Genomic DNA, 20,408 nt, shown 5'->3' on the forward strand with positions numbered 1-20,408 from the left:
AAATGCATGTCTGCAATAAAAGAGAATTCACAACCATACTTCTCTGCAAATAGACTACTACGTATAACAATGTTCACATCAACAATACAAGTCTTTCGTATTAAAGTTATAACAAAAATGGAAGACAGCCGCCCAGGATCGTTTCAGGACCCCTCTGATCTGTTTAGAGGCTTCTACTAAATAAATCTACATGCCTCGGGTCAATGGGTTTGGTATTTGACTCCTAAATCTAATTTGAGGGTTCCTCTTCCTTTAGGGAACCAAAAAGTAGTATCCCCAACCTACCAAAGCACAAGGGATAACTGAACCGTACCAGCGCAATTGCAGAAAGACGATATGCAAGTGCCTATACATCTGATGCTGTGCATGTTCTTCCAAGAATACATTAGCATGGTTAAAAAGGGCTTGTAGCTTAGCGCCGGGGATGTTTGAGCTTGGACCAGTGCTCCACGTCATCCGTGCTATTACAGCGCTTCATGAAAGAGTCTAGTGTTTTCTGCTTTGCAGGGCTGCTTCTTGGTTGGCTGGATGAAACTTCCAAGGTCTTCTCATGGCCATCAAGCATCTAATTTGTTCAAGAACTGAAATCAGTTTATATACAATATGGATATTATATAAACCAGTACTAAAATTAATTCCCAACTGCGAGTCACAAAAGATATGCCCTCTCTCCTGTTTCATTACTACTGGTAGAGTTGGAAATATAAAAGACCTCTTAAGCTTTTTAATGACTTCAAGCCAGTACTACTGGAGAGGAATGACGCAGCTCGTGTCAGAGCACGGTACTGTGACTGCATATGTTATTGTTATTACTAATATTTGTGATTATTACTACGTTCAGCGGAAAAATATCTCAGAGCTCTTGGGAAAATCAAGACACAAATCCACACAAACAGGGAAAATTACCTGTCCTAAATTTTCCAACTTGCTCTGAACAACATCCCTGAGGAAAATTAATGGATCAAAGTTACCAAGTGGTCATCATCATCACCATTGTTCGGCCATTAAACTCCAACAACGATAGAAATGAAGTCATTGTAAGGAAAATTGCAAATGAACATACCAAATGATGTCATCAACTGTGTCATTTGCTAGCAGGTAGTATATATTGACTGAAGACACCTAGAAACATTAAAAAAAAAAAACATGTCAAAGAACAATGCAAACACTGGCTGGACCATTTCAGAAACAAAAGAACGGCAAGTGCTTATGACAAAATGGAGAAACAGATTGCATATGCAGAGGAACGCCAAGGTGCATGTGTTTATGCGGAGAGGCCAGCCAAGCCCAATCAGCCTCAGAACAGTACAGAGAGTCCAAACTCTGAGAAACTATTCATATTTCATACTATTTGCATGAAAGAAGTGCTGCCAATAGGCTTAAAGACAAAAATAGTCATGGTGAAACAAAAGTGAAAAGATCCACCCTACTTCAGTAATACACATGACTTAACGTAACACGAGTAGCACAGGACTTCTTATGTAACTGAATAATGAACAGATATATAAGAAATATACAAAACAACCAAAAGAGAACATAGAATACACAAGAAAAAAACATTAAAATTAGCCCTATGACCACAATTCCAACACTCAGGATGCTTCCTGTCCCAGAAGGAAGACGAGAAACTATGAAGCAAGTGTTACTGGATATTTGCAGTTGCGCATGTGTAAATACTAAATCAGAGGAAACATGTATTTCCCTCACTTATCTCTCCATTTTCCTACTTTAATCTCGGCCATCACTTCCTACAGTGAATATACCATCATAAAACCTTCATGATCAGGAAGAAGCTAGCCAAGAAAGCCGAACCAACCCATTCACCCACTTGATCTATAAGCTTTTCAGTTGTTCTATTTTTTTTTCATTTTTCTAGATTTTCGTGATTTTTAACTTATATTAAAGCTCTATTGAGTTATGATTCAAGTTTTTTTTTTGGTTATTCCCTTAGGTTTGATAAATTTGTACACTTGTTAGTTGTGAAAATCTAGAGGAGATTTTGATTGAGATTGGGCATTTGGTTTTGTAGTTTATTTGGTAATGTTTTTATTTATCAGTTGTAAGACTTTGGAGGAAATCTTGAATATTGGGTTTTTATTTGTATTCTATTTGGTAATTCAAGTACTCGGTTAGACTGATGGGTGATTTTTTGTATTCCATGGGTGAGTTTGACTTACCCATGATCCCTTTTCTTGGATCTTGCATTTTCCAGCTCTAGTGCTGGACTACAGTATTGGCCCGACTCCAATAAGACGGAACTAACCCCAACTCTGATGCCTAGTGGAGTTGAAGTCCAAAACTACTCTGACTTCAATCGGAATCAGAGATCAGAGTCGTGGATTCCAACACTACCAGAGTCAGAGCCCAACCCTAGAAATAGTTCTGATCAACATTGTTTCACAGCCACCTATCATAATGTCTGTAAACTGAATCCTGGATTTCACCAATGGGTGCAACAGCTCCAGGAGGATTGCTAAATTAGAAGCAAGTGCTGCTGTTTAATTAGCACCATTAAGCACAAATCGATGAGAACAATCCATCATGATACCTTCTTCAGAGCTAATGTCTGGTCTTTCTTATAATAATATCAGAATGACCAAAACTGACATAAGCCCATTATTAACTAGACATATGATTTTCATCCTGGTTCCTGGTACAGAGCTTATAACCCTCACATTTTTATGGACCCCTGGAGAGTCTTACACCCTGTCTAGCAAAAACTGTATTGAACTACACACAGCATATACAAATGATATGTTTGAAATAATGTGCATAAAGCTTCTTAAGAATTAGTTTGCTGTAGTTTACCTGGCCAATCCTGTGAGCACGATCTTCAGCTTGAATCAGATCACCTGGAGTCCAAGACAACTCTGCAAAAATAACAGTGCTTGCAGCTGTCAAAGTTAGCCCAACACCTCCAGCTCTGATAGATAGCTGCACAATGGTAATTAAAGATTCAAACTTCGGAATCAAAATATAGCTTTAATACCAGATTGCATGTCAACAGAAGATTGAAGAGAGAAAACATTCAACAAATAAATGAAGCAAATTGTCGTACTACTGCTGCTTTGGTAGCCTCTTTCTCCTGAAAGTCTGTAACCAAAGCATGCCTTGATGCTGGGGGGGTGCTACCATCAATTCGAATGCAACCCACTTTCTTTTTCTGGAGTTTTTGCAATTTTTATGAGCCTTGATCAATCATGGGGGAAGTTTAATAAAATTACAAGTGGTCTTACAAGAAGAAACTGATGTATAGAGTCAATCATTGGCTGATGATGTGCAAATATAAGGAACTTACACCCTGCCTGCAAGTCATTATATGACAAGGTTAAAACACATAATAAGATACCCTTCACTGAAGTATAAGATAGTTAATTAATCCCACATTTGTTTATAGCACTTTCCCACGTAGTGAAATGCGAAACAGGCAAAGACTTTTGGTTGGTAAGTATGAAACAGGCAAAGATGAATTGCACAAATATGTCCCATAGACTTCAGTATGAATGCCAACATGTTAAAAGCATGCAGTTACACAACTCGTTGAAAGGAGGGAGAGAGAGAGAGAGAGAGAACTAAAACAGGATTAGGTAAAACACATGAATAGACTAAGCATGCCACCAGAATCTGATCCTATCTTCCATTTCTTGGTCATCTTTGAGTAAATTCAATCCTCCTAGATTTATGCAGTTAAATACTTTTAATCAAAGGAAGAAGACGAGTGAATAGAGGAAAGGGGGGTGTCAAGGTATAAGTACCTCAATGACAGTTCCCAGGTAATCTAGGACCGCAGGAATTTTGGCTTCAGCAGAATCGGTATAAATCTAGAATCCGATAAAAGAGTGACAGATGTAAGAAGTAGATAATTCAAATATTAAAAAAAATGCCACTACGATTTGATCGGAATTGAGATAAAGATACACCCTTTGCATATAATTAAGAAAATACAAGTATATGATACTGGAGACCTTTTCAACATATTATGCCCCGCAGGCCGCAACTGAGTGACAGTCAAATCTGAGATGAATACCTTGTTAATAAGATTCTTCTCAGCAAATTTAAGGGGTTCAATCTCCTCTTGTGATTTGCAGGCCTTTATTTTACCTTTTAGCACCTCCAGCTACAAAACAAAACATCAATATGAGTGGTGTTCTGCTGTCCGTTTTTACCTTCAGCAAACAAACTGCAGCGTCAAGGTAACTTAAGAAACCACTTACTATACATGAAGACCATGCATATACTTCATTAATTTGCCTCTAGGAGATAGTAATATATATATATATATATATATATATATATATAGGGGAAAACATAAAATACTATTGTGTAACAATATGGCAAAGAAACATTAGCCAATAGAGCCAAATACTAATAGAACTTCAAGAAAAATGGGAGCCTTTTATAAGAACAAGCATGCAAGCAAGGGAAAACCAAACTGTGAAAATCAAACAACAAAATTTCCGAAGTTTCATTTATCCTCCCCTAGATAATATCCCTAGTCAATCATGCCTACGTGTTGCTCTTGTATATATCCCGTGTACTCAAGCTATGTCTATTTGTGAAAAAAAAAAAAGAGATAATACATAACCTCTTAAATATTAGAGGAGAAAACACGTGAACTGAAAAAAAATTCAGGATAAAATGTTCTGCTCGCTCAGTCTTCTAAGGTCTTTGAATCCACTTCTCAACATTATCAAATAAGTAATGGGTAGTAGGGATCAAAGTTTTGAATTCCATTCCGGTTGAAGGTACTAGAACGAAATATTTTAATACTGGTACATTTTTGGCGTACCATTTCGGAATAGTCCTTATATATCTGTTTAAAATGCTTAAGTCTATTATAAGTTTTCTTAAAAATGAGTGAATCCATTGGAAAAAGCAAAATAGTTATAAATATTTAACATCTATTTATATATATATATATATAAATAGTTTTCTTAAAAAAGCATTTTTATATGTGTTAGAGAGCGTATATGTAACGTTTGGTCATTTTTTTCTTAATCTTATTGGAAAAAATAAAATAAAATAAACAGTCTGGAAAGCTTTTTTTTCCTATTGGCCATTTAGATAGCATTTCAAAATAATAAAACTTTTTCTTTTACTTTTTACTTTTTCCAATCCAGATCACGATTTTGATATAGCTACGGAATTAATTCCTATACCTATAGAAAAAGGATTACCATTAGATTTATACTACTACTGATGCTTTATTTATATATTTAAATGTCTTTTTCTTTGTACTAGTCATGCTTTATGCTTTTTCTGAAAATTATCGAGAAGATATTACAGGGGATTAAAGCAAGAAAAGGACAAAAATGATGATGGACAAGCAAATAAATGCAAACAATCCCGAGACTTGCACATTCTGGCCAGAATGGACCAGAACAGACCAAAATGGCCGGAATTTAATCTAGGATGGAACACCCACCTAAACCATGCTGATTACTGTTCAGGCACAGCATATTCCGGCCGGAATGGAATGGAAATAAAAACAGCTACCCACCCTGCACGGGCCAGTAGCCACCCCTCCCGCACCCCATCCCCACCCTTGTATGCTCCCTAGCCCCGTCCGTTTGACGGGCGGATGGGTGGCACAAACCACTATCGCAGTCCCCACCCCTACTCGCCCTGTTAATCCAAATCTGGTGGGAAAAACCAAATCTGTGCATGGGAGTCACGTCGATGCGTGGAAACACCAGATTCGCATATGGCGAGCCACGTGCAGAAACCACCAAAGCCATGCAAACAACCAATGAAAATCGAACCAAACGTAGCCAACCGAAGAAGAAGAAGCATAAGCAGAAGAGAAGATGTGAATTAGGCTTAGAACTTTAGGGCTTTTTCTTAAGTGTGTATATGTGTGTGTGTGATAAGTGGGCGGCGGGTTGGGCTTTCAATATTTTTAAACTGAAACCCGGCCGTGCGGCCGGGGTAACGAGCGGATTTCTCGCCCGTAAACCCTGTATATTACATAATGAAGCTTCAGGTCGTCATTCACCCACACCCACAACGGCTACATGTCGTCTAGAACAGATACTGAAGTCTGAAGAAGGATGACCAGCTACGCCATACTTCCCTTATGTTGATTATTCTTTTCATTTGTTATTTGTACATATTTCCATAATAAAGATTCTTTCTGTTTTTAGTATGTTAATTGGTTAGTTTGTTAGGAAACATGTGTATAAGAAGATGCTTGTATCGTGCACAGTAATCAATTGAAATCAGTGAATACTTTCCAGAATTCCATGCCTTATGCTCTCTGAGCATTTCCGTTCCTCTCCTCTATTATGTTACATGGTATCAGGAGCCTGAGAGCATCCATCCATGGAAGATCCTCTGGAAAGTTCAGCCGATTCATCTCCAACCCATTCCGCGAACCACTCTGCCCATACAACCCATTTGCCTATCAACCATTTGACAAAATACCTAAACCTAACAGACCCAAGCAACCCATTTCGATTGGACAACGGCGACAACCCTGCAGTGATTTTAGTCACTGATTTGCTTACCTCCGATAACTTTGCAACCTGGTCCCGCGCTATGCGGCGTTCCCTTCGTGCCAAAAACAAATTGGGATTTATCACCGGTGCCATCCCTTGACCCACCAAACCAGAGGACCCTCTTCTTGAAATCTGGGAACGTTGCAACGACATGGTCATTTCATGGATACAGAACTCCATCAGCCCAGCTATCAAGTCCAGCGTGGTCTTCGTTGATGTTGCTCGCGACATATGGCTCGATCTTCAGGACAGATTTTCTCATCAAAACGGGCCTCGCATCTACCAGCTCAAGCAGACCCTAGCTCGACTCCTCCAAGAAAATGATTCTGTAAGTATTTACTATGGTAAACTTAAGGCGCTTTGGGATGAACTGTCTATTTACGATCCACTTCCCATCTGCACCTGTGACTCTCTGAAATCATTTGTTGACCGATACCAACGAGATTGTGTTTTTCAATTCCTCATGGGATTAAACGACACTTACTCTCCTGTTCGGGATCAGATCATGCTCTTGGATTCATTGCCTTCCATCACAAAAGTTTTCTCACTTATCCATCAGCAGGAACGTCAACACCTACTCCTTCCAACTTCAAATCCCTCCCCTGATTCCATGGCCTTTGCCATCAAAAGGTCCTTCCCCTTTACCCCTAAACCATCACTCCAATTCAAACCAAACCAAAAGAAGGAGCGGGTTTACTGCACACACTGCAAAATCACTGGACATTCTTTTGAGAATTGTTTCAAAGCCGGTAATGCTGAGCCCCATGTGTGTTCTCACTGCCATTTATCTGGCCATACGATGGAGAAATGTTACAAGTTAAATGGGTACCCACTAGGCCACAAATTTTACAATAAAACTCCGAATCCTGCTGTGTTTGCCACTCAGACTACTCCAAGTTCTGTTTCTGACCTTGAGGATCTCAGTGATGATCGAATTGGTTTAACTAAGTCCCAGTATCAACAATTAATGGCCCTACTCCAGTCGAGGGAGTCTCCCATTGCTGCTCAACCATCCGCTAATCAGATTCAGTCCAACATTCATTCAGCTTCCGCTTCTAAGCTTTCTGGTATTTCCCTTTGCTTATCCACACACAAATTATTGCACACACGCGACACTCCTTGGATTATAGACACTGGTGCAACAGACCATATGGTCTGCTGCACCTCCTCCTTCACAAAGATCATTGCACAGGTATCTTATTCTGTCAAATTACCAAATGGGACTGAAGTCCCTGTCACTCACATAGGATGTGTCCAACTCACACCCTCCATTTTTCTCACGGACGTTTTATGTGTCCCTTCTTTTCAATTTAATCTTCTTTCAGCAAAAAAATTGACTGCTACACTCACATGTTGCCTATTTTTCTTCTCTGATTTTTGTCTCATCCAGGACCTTTTATCTTGGATAACGATTGGGAAGGGTGAAGTGAGGAATGGTCTCTACTACCTGCTCAAAACTACAGTCTCTCCTTCAACTTTAGCTACCACTCTCTCACAGTTTTCCCTTGCCAAATCTTCAATTTCTGCATCTGTTTTGAGTCCTGTTAATGTCACTGACCTATGGCATTGTCGCCTAGGCCATCTTTCATTTCCTGTTTTGCATTTAATTTCAGATCCTATTGTAAAACAGAATATCACTTCTAATGAAAAGCCTTGTTGCATTTGTCCTTTGGCCAAGTTACATCGACTTCATTTTTCTCACAGCATACACAAAACTTCAAAACCTTTTGAAATAGTGCACTGTGATCTATGGGGACCATGTTCGACTCCTGCCTATGATGGTTCCAAATTTTTTCTTACCTTAGTGGATGATTTCACTAGAAGTACATGGTTGTATCTTCTTAAAAATAAATCAGAAACAAGAAAAATCATTGAAGCTTTCTCAAATCTTGTTGAGACCCAATTTGAACTGAAAATAAAAATCTTAAGGACTGACAATGGCAGTGAATTCCTTATGACAGATTTTTTTAACTCCAAAGGAATTGTGCATCACACTACTTGTGTTGCCACTCCTCAACAAAATGGCATTGTTGAGAGAAAGCACCAACACATACTTAATGTGGCTCGTGCTTTAAAACTCTAAGCTGGTCTTTCATTACAATATTGGAATGATTGTGTGTTGACAGCAACTTACTTAATAAATAGAACCCCTAGTCCACTCCTCAAGAATAAAACTCATTTTGAACTTTTGTTCCACACTCCACCCACCTATTCTCACCTCAAAATTTTTGGTTCCCTTTGTTTTGCTTCTACCCTTTCCCATGGTAGAAAAAAATTTGATCCCCGAGGTCGCATGTGCATTTTTCTTGGTTACCCCTTTGGTACCAAAGGGTATAAACTACTTGACATTGAGTCCCAAACCATTTTCATTTCTCGGGATGTAATTTTCCATGAGTCAATATTCCCTTTCCAATCCTTGCCCATTCATACTTCCACCACATCCTCTAATCCCAGCCTTGTTTTCTCTCAACCTCTACCTAATAACATTGATTTTCCCACTTCAACTTCACCCTCCAATTCCACTGCCCTACCAGAAATCATATCTTCCTCTCTGCCCACTACACCCTCCCATATGTCTCCCATCAATTCTCCTCCATCCCCACCTCTACCAAGTCCATCCAATACTCAGCTACGCAGGTCTACTAGATCAAGAAGAGCTCCCCAATATTTGCAGGACTTCCACTGTGACCAGGCCTCATTTTCAGCCTCAGATCAATCGTTATTCAAGATTCCTACACCTCCTCATGGTAATCCCTGTTCACTCTCAAATTTTATTTCCAACCAGAAATTTTCACCCACTTTTAGTGCTTTCTCCACCTCTATTTCCACTGTTTGAACCTCAAACCTACAAGCAAGCCGTGGCACACCCTGGCTGGTGTCAGGCCATGAATAAAGAGCTGGAAGCTTTAGAACAGAACCAAACTTGGATTATCACTGATTTACCTCTTGGAAAAGATGCCATTGACTGCAAGTATGTCTACAAAACTAAGTTTAATTCTGATGGGTCAGTGGAGAGATTGAAAGCAAGACTTGTTGCCAAAGGTTTTACACAACAAGAGGGCGTAGATTACACGGAGACTTTTTCTCCGGTAGCTAAACTTATGACAGTTCGGGTTTTGCTCTCGGTGGCAGCCATCCATGGATGGTTTCTTCATCAATTTGACGTCAACAACGCCTTTCTTCATGGTGACTTAGACGAGGAGATTTACATGCGCAAACCCCCGGGATACAACAAAGGAGGACCTCAACAAGTATGCAAGTTACTTAAGAGCCTTTATGGCCTTAAGCAAGCATCACGACAATGGTACTCAAAATTCTCCTCCTCTCTTATTGCCTTTGGTTTTCAGCAATCTAGAGCCGATTATAGTCTTTTTACCAAGCTTGATGGTACTGCATTTACTGTCTTATTAGTCTACGTAGACGATATCATTGTGGCTGGAAACTGTTCAGCTACTATCACAGCTCTCAAATCTTTCCTTAATAGCCAATTTAAGATCAAGGATCTTGGTCCTTTACGCTATTTTCTTGGCTTGGAAGTTGCCCGATCTTCTAAAGGAATTCACCATTTTGGCTGACACAGGAACCCTTGGCAGCAAACCCACCAAGCTGCCCCTTGACCAGAATTTTAAATTAAGCAAGGATTCTGGTGACCCCATTTCAGATCCAAGCTCCTATAGGAGGCTCATTGGTCGCCTATTGTATCTCACCCTCACTCGGCCTGATTTGAGCTACCTTGTGCAGCTCCTTAGTCAATTTATGGACAACCCAAGGACTCAACATTCAGCCATTGCTCATAAAGTCTTGAGATATATCAAAGCTGCCCCGGGACAAGGTATTTTGCTGCCATCTACCTCTCAACTTCAGCTCAAAGCCTATTGCGACTCGGATTGGGCTTCATGCCCCGACACTCGTCGATCTACTACAGGATATTGTATCTTTCTTGGTGATTCCCTTGTTTCTTGGAAAACAAAAAAACAAACTGTGGTATCTCGTTCATCGGCTGAAGCCGAATACCGTTCCATGGCCTCAACTTGTTCCGAACTCACTTGGTTGCGCTACTTACTTTCTGATCTTAAAATTCCACATCCACAAGCTGCAGTCCTTTATTGTAACAACCAAGCCGCTCTTCACAGCTGCTAATCCGGTCTTCCATGAACGGACGAAGCATATTGAGTTGGATTGTCACCTAATAAGGGATAAAATTCAAGAAGGAGCTATCACCACAGCTCATATTGCATCTCAATACCAACTAGCTGACATTTTTACCAAGGCATTACCTTCTTATCTTTTGCAAAGACATTTGTCCAAGATGGGAATAGTGAATCTCTATTCTCCATCTTGCGGGGGGCTATTACATAATGAAGCTGCAGGTCGTCATTCACCCACACCCACAACGGCTACATGTCGTCTAGAATAGATACTAAAGTCTGAAGAAGGATGACCAGCTACCCCATACTTCCCTTATGTTGATTATTCTTTTCATTTGTTACTTGTACATATTTCCATAATAAAGATTCTTTCTGTTTTTAGTATGTTAATTGGTTAGTTTGTTAGGAAACATGTGTATAAGAAGATGCTTGTATCGTGCACAGTAATCAATTGAAATCAGTGAATACTTTCCAGAATTCCATGCCTCATGCTCTCTGAGCATTTCCGTTCCTTTCCTCTATTCTGTTACACTGTAGGCCCAAGCCTAATGGGTAGTTTTATATAGTAAGTATCCTCAACCCATAAGCTAATTGAAGGAGTAAGATGGCAAGGAATCACCATTGGTAAGAGTGTGGAAACCAACTGGAATATGGCTTCCTCCCGCATTCCCAATGAAAAATCTTCCTCATTCTCACTCACCGGCAACACTTTCATCGAAGGGGCGACAGTAAAGGACTCTATAGCATCCAGGAAATAGGTATGTGACACCTTGGGGAGTGGGAGTCTAGCCGTTGACGTGCAGATCGTAGAAACTGAGTCTGAGTTAGAGTCATATACACCCATATTTTCGCTTACCAGCAATATTTCCATGGTGTTCTCCACCATCTGAGGCTCCCGAGCGAAATTTTCTACTTCAAAAACCGCCATTATGTTCTGCTCCATAGCCCCACCATCATTATGTTTTGTTGTCTGCGCCGCCATTTCGTCGTTCAGGACACTACCCCCCGGCTCGCCTTCTTCCATTGGTGGGTTCTGTATAGTCACCGTAAGTGAGTTCTATTTCTCTGGTACCTGGTGTGCTACGCTAGACAATGATCCTGCTTCGAAATAAGAAATGCCCACAACATCGTGTTAGATATGTCGGTAAGCTCTAGGTCAGAAGGCCCTTAGAACTTTGGGCTTGCCACTTCCCTTTCTCAACCCACGAGGGCATTGTACCACCGAGGCCCACGAATTTCTTTCCAACAATTTTATTCGGTTTGTTTCCCTGCTTTGACCCCAGGCCCATAACTTGCCCCATTTCCTGGTTTACCCACTGTATTAAGTCATTGACCGTCTCTCTCAATTCTATCAACTTTGTTTTGAGTTTGTGCAGAGTGAATCTTTCTACGTTGCAGTGTTGCAACGCTGTCAAGAGGGCCACCATCCCATCTTGCATAACCTCTGGTGGTTGTCGGGGGCAAAGTCCTCCTATCTATGCAGGTCTCACCAATGGTATCTTTGTCCTTCCTGGAAATACGTATACTGCCCTTCCTCCCCTAGTGTTGCATCCCTTCTCGGCGTGATGTCTCGGTTTTTATGGCGTCACCGTTGATGACTGGCATTGGGTATGAGACAGCCTCTGCATATGTTTTAGTCATCAGACCCTTACATGTGCCCTTACTCATTTGCCGTTTGGACATATCAGCCCCTCCATATTCCTCTGCTTCATTTTTGCCTGCACTGCCACATAGCCCATGCCCATAGCCATCTTCCTCCATCCCTTGCCTTCCACCTCTTCAGGGATGATGATAAGGTTTTTTCTCCCACCACCTCTATACTCGACTATAGTCAAGTATCTACCAAATGCATTGGAGGATCTCTGTGCAAGAAAAGCGATGCTGCCTAAGTTGGATGTTCTTATGAACTCCTTGTCACCATCCGACCTGGAACATTGTTCTAATGTTTCTGAACCCAGGATGCAGTTGGTCTGCCCAGTAGAAGTTCTTTAGTCACCTTCATGCCTCTCTCTATAATTTGTAAATAATGACCACTTTCAACTGAAATCTCAAATATGTCTATTCAACGAGCACAACCTTCGAATACCCCATCCTTTACCTAAGCTCTTAAAAAATGGTGATAGTCACCAGCTTTGTCAATTCTTACCCCCATAGAGCAACTCCTTTGGATAACATATGTTTGGAGAGAGAGAGAGAGAGAGAATGGGGGAAGGGAGGAGAGAGAGCTCATAATGGATCTTTTTTATAGGTAATTAGGTGTAACATATTTGTTTCCTTGTATCCATTTCTAGTTCCTCACTAGGTGTAATCACATGTATACTTGAGCTATGTGTATTTCAATATCAAATAATATCCTTTTACTTGTAAAAAAAAGTATCCTCAACCCAGAAGCAAACAAATAAATTGGATAAATCAAATTGATCCTAGGAAATGTAATAAAAAACCACTGAAACTGATTCCACTTGTTTGACATCTACCATGCAACTGGTGAAATGTAGCTAATATGCAAAAATCAACCAAATTTCCAAAACCAGCGACAGTGCTACTCATAAGTGATCAATTTCAAGTTAAAACCAAATCATCAATGAGCTCAATTACCTCACGAAATAAAGCATTGATTTGTCTCATGTCCTTCTCAGCCAAGTCAAGGAAGACCTGATAATCATTTAAGGAGATGTGGTAAAATCTTACACAGGAACCACAAAGATGAGCATTTTCCATCTTGTCACCCATACAACGATCTCGAGGACAAGTGCTTGCAAAATGCATAAAAACATACATACTTAAGTGTGACCATTGCATTCAAGTGCACATGTTCAAACACATCCTCCCACTGACACAAAAGAAACCACACACAAGTAGAGAGAGAGAAATACTCTGATTGAGCATTACTAAGGGTATGATTGGTTGGTTTTTTTCAAAAATATTTAAAGATATTTTCCCCTTTCAATCCAAACATCTTTTAAACTTGTCTCTCAATTTTTTCTTCATCCAATCATTTGCCTCAGTTTTTGTTACACAAAACACAAATCAAAACAACTTTCATGAAACCAATACAACAAACATCTAAATTTTTTTTTATACAAACAGTTTTTCATTCTTCCTACACACTTTCAAAAAACCCAATACAAAAGACATTAAAAAATTATTATGCGAACAAGTGTTTATTCTTCCTAACCACTTTCACAAAACCCAATAAAAAGCACATCTCAAGTTTTTTTCCAAAAATTCTCAAAAATTAGACAGCATTTCACTTACTACATGCCCAAAAACTTTTGCTAAAAAAATAAATCCAAAATTATAACTTCAGACGAAGTTCTTGCATCCCATTGATGCTCCAGATCAAACTTCATATTTTCTTTTCTTTTAAATTCTGGGAGCAAATTCAAAACACTCAGTAACTACAAGGGAAAAGAGCAATCATATACTAGTATATACAGTCTAAACAGAAAAGGTTAAATGTAACAGTCCACATATGAAAAAAAAGGCCAGCCACAGATGTGCATAAAAGACAAGAAAGGAAAAAGAAACTACATGCTGCCTGCGCTTCACAGGAAGCTCGGAAAGAACATCTTTTTTAAGTCTGCGGATCATCACAGTTGCCTTCATCAAATTGTGCAATTCTTCATGGTTACTTGCACCTTGATAAACTCCAAAGATCCCCTGAAAAATCAATGAAAGAAGCAGCATTGCTCATAACCTCTGTACACTAAATAACTAAACAATACAGGTTATTAATTCAAAGGGACTTTTCACTTACACCTTTGCAATATCGGTTACCATATTCATGAACATTCTTATATACATCAGGATACAATGCTTCCAGCTGCGAGATGTAGCAAAATTTGTACAGAATGATTAGCATACAACTTCCAATTGTTCTTTTTTAACGGAGACATAACTTATAAAGTGACATGCAAAAGTACCTGCTTAAATAGCTCAATTGGTCGGGATAAAGCAGGAGTTCCACTAAGGAGTATTGCATATTGCGCTTTCTGAAATCATTGATATGGTAAGTTCACCGAGAGAGAGAGAGAGAGAGAGAGAGAGAAGAAATCATTGATATGGTAAGTTCACCGAGAGAGAGAGAGAGAGAGACAGACAGACAGACAGACAGTATGCTCATTTTGTTTGTATGCTATTACCATTTTTCCCCTTGGTTTGAGTCTAGCAAATTTATTAGCTTTGATGGATGACTTTAAAAAAGTCAAATCACAAGTAAGTATAGTTGTCTATGGTGTTTGTTCATCAGCTATATCTATTAAACATGTCTTGTTGAGGTAGTTGAAGAACATCTGGTGAAAGATTACATAGGCACCAAATTTATAATGTGATGTACTTCAAGAGCATCATGATGTTGCCAATTCAATGTGTTCGGAGACAATTGCTGAAGTAATATACTAAAGGGGTAAGACTTGTTTCCACAGTTATGGACCCATATGAGTACTTGGGACATGGTCCCATGGAAACAGAAATATATGATAGACAACAAATTGCCAGACAGCATATTTAAACTTCAATTGCTTCCTTAGAAGGAGAATAAAAATCATTCAAATAGACTATAAAGATTACTTTAAAAGCCACTAAATCATTCTCAACTCGCTCAGAGATTACTTCTTCAATAAGTGGAAGAACGGTGCCTGCAGAGCAGTCAGAACCTAAGCATCCAACATGGAGGATGAGCAGTATAAAGAAGTTCAAGGAGAGCCATGCATTCCCAAAAAAATGTGCAGGAACTATCATTTATATTTTTTCATGAACATAGTCATTGAATGCATTAGCAGGTGCAAGATACAGTCATCTTTTATCAAGAAATAAAGACCTTTATGACAGGAAGGGAAGCAGTTGTCCTCTTTGCCTGAGCATTTTTCAGAAAATGTGACTCATCTGCAATCACAACCTGAATAAAAATGAATATATGTATCATTTCCAAGAGCATATGTAGCCATGCCACAAAAATATGATCCTTTCTTGAAGATATCAAGAACACGCTACAAACATATGCCACAAACATATCATTGCCAAGAGTCCCCTACTTATGAAGATCAAAGATAAGGAAATATGTAACATAGAATGAATTAAAGAAGAAAAACACAGAAGATGTGGAAATCATAAATCAAGCATACCTTAAACTCTGATGCCATTAGTAGATTCTGTAGCTTCGGGACTATGTCATAGGAGATGATGTTGAATAGACCATCAAGTTGAATGCTGCCCTTTGAATTTGAGGATACTATCGTGTACCCAGCTCTGTTTGATCCACCACATTGAGGTAGAAGAACCTAGAGAGTAACTCGTTTGAAAGAAAAAAACATATAATTTAGATTAAAATAAATAAATTGCCAACCCGGAACAAAAGAACCAATATTTAAATTCTCAGTAATAAAGGGCATAGAAGGAGGAAAAAGTGCTAAAAAATGCAGCAGCTGCAAAAACGAAAAGAAAAACATAACCAGAAAATTTTAGAAAGGGACTTCAGACAACATACAAGAATATCTGATGGAGGAATATCAAGCCATTGCTGAATCATCTGCAAGAAAAGAAAAAAATAAATGCAATTTTGACTAAAGCTACCTCCTTAATCTGAAATGTGAAGTCAACAAAACCCTTACTGAAGCCCAATGCAGACGTAAGGAAGAAGGTGTAAGAATAAGAACAGGCCATGAGTCCTGGATACATGCACTTACAGCAATAGCCTGCAAAAACCATATGAAGTCAATATACACGACTATAGCACATCCAAAACTGGAAATAGTTCACTGAGAATCAATTACCTGTAAAGTCTTTCCCAGTCCCATTTCATCAGCAAGAAGAGCACGCCCTCCATGCTGCAAGATAAACCTGAGAAATTAAAACGCATATTAGTTTCAAAACCATAGTTCAGTGATAACAAAGGTACAGAGAAACTTCTTCATGTTACTGGAAAAAATAACCGATCCATGTCAAAAAACAGTAGTCTATTGAGGAAAAATATCTACAGCTCTGCCATACCTAACTCCATCACGCTGAAATGGCAAAAGCTTAGATTCAATATGGCTAGGCATCCTGTCATATAGGTCTTGAAATCATGTACCGAAAAAAAAAACAGAGAATCTCTTCAGAAACTGTTAGAAATGAACATTCAACTGAAATTGATGATAGTAAAGTACAAGGATATAGATTAAGGATCTGAAAGAAAATTACGTCACATCTAAAATGCTGAATGCTGATGTTATATACCATTCCATCTATTACACACAGCCTACTTTTAAAATCAATTTTATACATGCACATTAAGCTTACCTCGAAGATCTGGAACAGCAGAGGCAGCAACAATAGCACGATGTACCAACTGATCTAACTTCTCCACCTAGGAGAAAAGATCACTAATGCACGTAAAAAGACAACCCAATGTATCAACCACAAACAAAAATTAGAAGAACACAAACAGCATATTTGCAACAAGAGATAAACATTGATAGTTACTAAAAAGGTAAAACATGAAATTCATTATTATTGTTGTTCTTGTTGTTACAACTATAATAATAATAATTATATGTAATGGATTTTTTTAAGTGCCTATATTGTATAGAATTAAAAGGAAACCAATTCATATTGATCTAGAAAAACCATTACTACAGTAGCCCAACTCTATATTATTTGAAAAGGGTACAAGTTATCACCTCAACACTGTAACCAGATATCTCACCAAGGACTTTTTCTGCCATAGACAAAAATGATATTGGGAACATCCACAGCCTACAGATTCAAAGTTCAAGCAAATGTGCAGAACAAGCAATCATACGTATGACATGATATAAGATATAACATTATAACTATGAAGCTAGTGTGTGTGTGTGTGTGTGTGTGTGTGTGTGCACGGGGTGTGTGTTGTGTGTGTGAGGGAGAGAGAGAGAGAGACCTTTCTTTTGCATTCCAAGTAGCTTTGGGGATTTTACGGAAAGCAGAGACCAGTACCTGATACAAAATAAAACATCAAGGCACAGGCCTAATAAAACATATACATGACAAAATATTCTGCAAGTGGATACAGGTAATACCTGGTCATACAAAAATCTTGATGCAATGTTTCCGCTGACATGAAGAAAAAATTTGACAGACAGCTTAGGTTGTTCCTTTGATGGTTTAGCTTTGAGCACAGCAAGTAACATATGCAAGAAGTCAGATAGTATTGGACTTGGAATCATCATAATCATGAACTAAGACAATAAAGATGTGACCGGGTTGGCAACAAGACCATTTGATTTACTAGGTAAAAACAGTTAAGACGGGGGCTGGAATGTAGAAGAAATTCAATATTTTAATGTTGTCAAATAAGAAAAGGAATTCCTAATCTGTGTTTATATATTTTTTTCACAAGTAAATCTGGGTTTATATCTTAATGGTTGGAAAAAAACTCTTTTTGAATTTGAACACAAGAGAAAGAGAGGCAGAGTCGGTCCGTGAAGAGTAAGTACCACTGGGAGGCGGAAAACATATCATTTGTAGAAAATGAAAGCCAGATAAATAAATGGAACATAACAAAATAAAGAAAGCAAATTAAAAGGATGTATACGAAATAGAGAGTAGATAACCAGTGTCTTTGGATGTGATTGATGAGGGTAATCCCCTGGACCCAGGAGACAAAACTTCAACCTGAAATGCGATGTAAAAGATATATCACATGATTTGTACACGAGTATGGGTTTCAATGCCAAGTAGAAAGGGGAAAAAACTACCAAAGAGACATTCAAACAATTAATTAAAGGAAAACAGAAATTTAAGCATAGTCAAGCCTCGGTACAGATATGAGTTTTAATATTTTCCCACAACGAGTATTGAATTGGACCCTAGAAACTCAAAGAAAGGAACCCAGTAAAAGATTTTAACAAAATCCACCAATGTGGGCTTCAAGACCTTTTTCGAAGAAGAATCATTGGTGGGTCTGGATGGAAAAGACCGTTGTTGGTGCTCTTGCTGATGTTGTAACGGTGGGGGTGGTTCGTTAACGCTGGTATGGGATGAACAAGCGAGCGAAGAAGAGGAAGAGAATAAAGAAGAAGAAGAAGAAGAAGAAAAAGAAGAAGAACTGGGATTGAGATTGTAGCGTTCCTGTTGAGCGATCTTCTGGAAAGCGTCTCTTTCAAGAGAATCCAGTTCTTCCGCACTCAAACCCCACTCATCGTCGTCCAATTCCATTTCTGCGCGCGCTCTACTTCTCCTGGAAGAGTACGTAGACTTACCACTTGCTTTTTGAGTGTTCGGTCCTATTCGGCTTTCGGGGGGCAAACTTGTTGCAACGGATATGATTTTCTGGCCCATTTCTTCTTTGAGTAATGTTAGAGAGAAGCTATTATAACAGTGAACACTTTATACTTATTATATAATTACTTCTAATTAATTATTTTTAATACTCATTTAAAGAGATGTGTAGTCTAAATGATGTCACATCATGTATGTAAAATAGATACTCCCAATAGTAACTTCTATCTATATTTATTCTTCTTCTTTTGAGTTCTTTTATCAATATAAAAATAAAAATTCTTGAGAGCAGCCACTGCACACCTTACTAAAATTACCATTTTCTCCTTACAACAAAACTCACGCATCACTCAAATTCTTCCCATTCTTCCTAGTAGACCTCCTCTCTCCCATCCCCGCGTTCCTTTTATCTGCACTCTCCCCCCCTAGACCATTCTCTCCCTTGCGGGCCATCCTCTTTCCCTCCACCCCCGCATCGCCCATTCTCTCCCCCAAACCTCCCTCTGCTCTAACGCTGCAACCATCCCTCTGCCCAGCATCTCACATTCTCTCCATCAACCCTCCCTCTGCCCAGCACCTCCATTGTTGTCTAATCTCCCTCTACCCAGCATTCCTTCTGACGGGTTAAGGTATTTATTCTTATAAAATGCTTTCAAAAAGGATTATATGAAATTCTAGGTTTATCTTATATAAAATTATTGATAGCTTACGTTTAATATTACTTTACCACCATTGTTAGAGAAATGTTTATTACGTTTAGCATCTGCCCTAGTTCCCCCTGTCTCGCCCATCCGCTGCCCTAGTTGCCCCTGTTACCACCATTGTCTCTGTCTAGTGATAGATAGATAATGGCTCTTTTTTCATGTTTTGGATTTTGGGTTTTTTAGCTTACAGGCATGTGCTGTATTAATCTAGTTCAATTAGAAAACCATTTCATGAAAGCTTCCATCATGTACTCATACTCCTAAATGTCAATCTCACTTAACCAATGCTGACTTGTAGGCGTAGGTGAGTACTGAATATTTAAACTAAACTCGTTTGTATACGATGAAGAAAGTTTCTAACTTCATATTAATAGATTGATGAAGATTATGTAATTGAATGCTGCTTTTCTTTGGTAATATTAGGTGTAACTGAGTCTATGAAATTCATGTAGGTAAATTGACCAAGTATTTCATGAATTTTCAAGTCATTCAATTTACAGTTTTGACTCTTGTGCCAATTCTTGAAAGTTAATTGAGTTGAAATTCAATAAATGTTATTACCAAAAGGAAAATACCATGTTGGAATGAATTGAAATTTGTTAATAGTATGGCTAGGGGTATGGTGATAAGTTAATAACTACTGCATGATTATAAGCACGATTATAAAATTGAAACCATTTTGGATTACGCCTACAATTTATTCAGCTACTGTCTAAGGTAAGAGGCAAGTCTCTTTTTCTTCAAGTTGCAAACCTAAAAAAAAATAAAGAAGCAAGTTGGAAAGAAAGAAAGCTATGGCTCATCATAGATAAGCAAAT

The 20,408-nt window shown here is 38.7% G+C and overlaps 1 protein-coding gene across 1 annotated transcript; it reads right to left on the reverse strand.

Annotated features, from left to right (window-relative positions):
- Window positions 1-16: 16 nt before the first annotated feature.
- LOC109005657 (SWI/SNF-related matrix-associated actin-dependent regulator of chromatin subfamily A-like protein 1) lies at window positions 17-18,909 on the reverse strand. Its single transcript, XM_018984667.2, has 24 exons — window positions 18,542-18,909; window positions 18,220-18,280; window positions 17,686-17,774; window positions 17,547-17,602; window positions 17,308-17,383; window positions 16,928-16,994; window positions 16,637-16,703; window positions 16,420-16,486; window positions 16,258-16,341; window positions 16,134-16,175; window positions 15,772-15,927; window positions 15,468-15,545; window positions 14,572-14,640; window positions 14,406-14,471; window positions 14,180-14,308; window positions 13,244-13,300; window positions 4,028-4,117; window positions 3,756-3,821; window positions 3,237-3,305; window positions 3,059-3,163; window positions 2,809-2,934; window positions 1,064-1,122; window positions 907-943; window positions 17-565 (listed from the first exon to the last, which is right to left on the reverse strand). Exons 1-24 carry the CDS (start codon window positions 18,821-18,823, stop codon window positions 413-415), a joined length of 2,151 nt encoding a protein of 716 aa, XP_018840212.1. The 5' UTR covers window positions 18,824-18,909; the 3' UTR covers window positions 17-412.
- Between the last annotated feature and the right edge of the window lie 1,499 nt (window positions 18,910-20,408).

This window comes from Juglans regia, chromosome 7, assembly GCF_001411555.2.
Source record: "Juglans regia cultivar Chandler chromosome 7, Walnut 2.0, whole genome shotgun sequence".
Taxonomy (NCBI): Eukaryota; Viridiplantae; Streptophyta; class Magnoliopsida; order Fagales; family Juglandaceae; genus Juglans; species Juglans regia.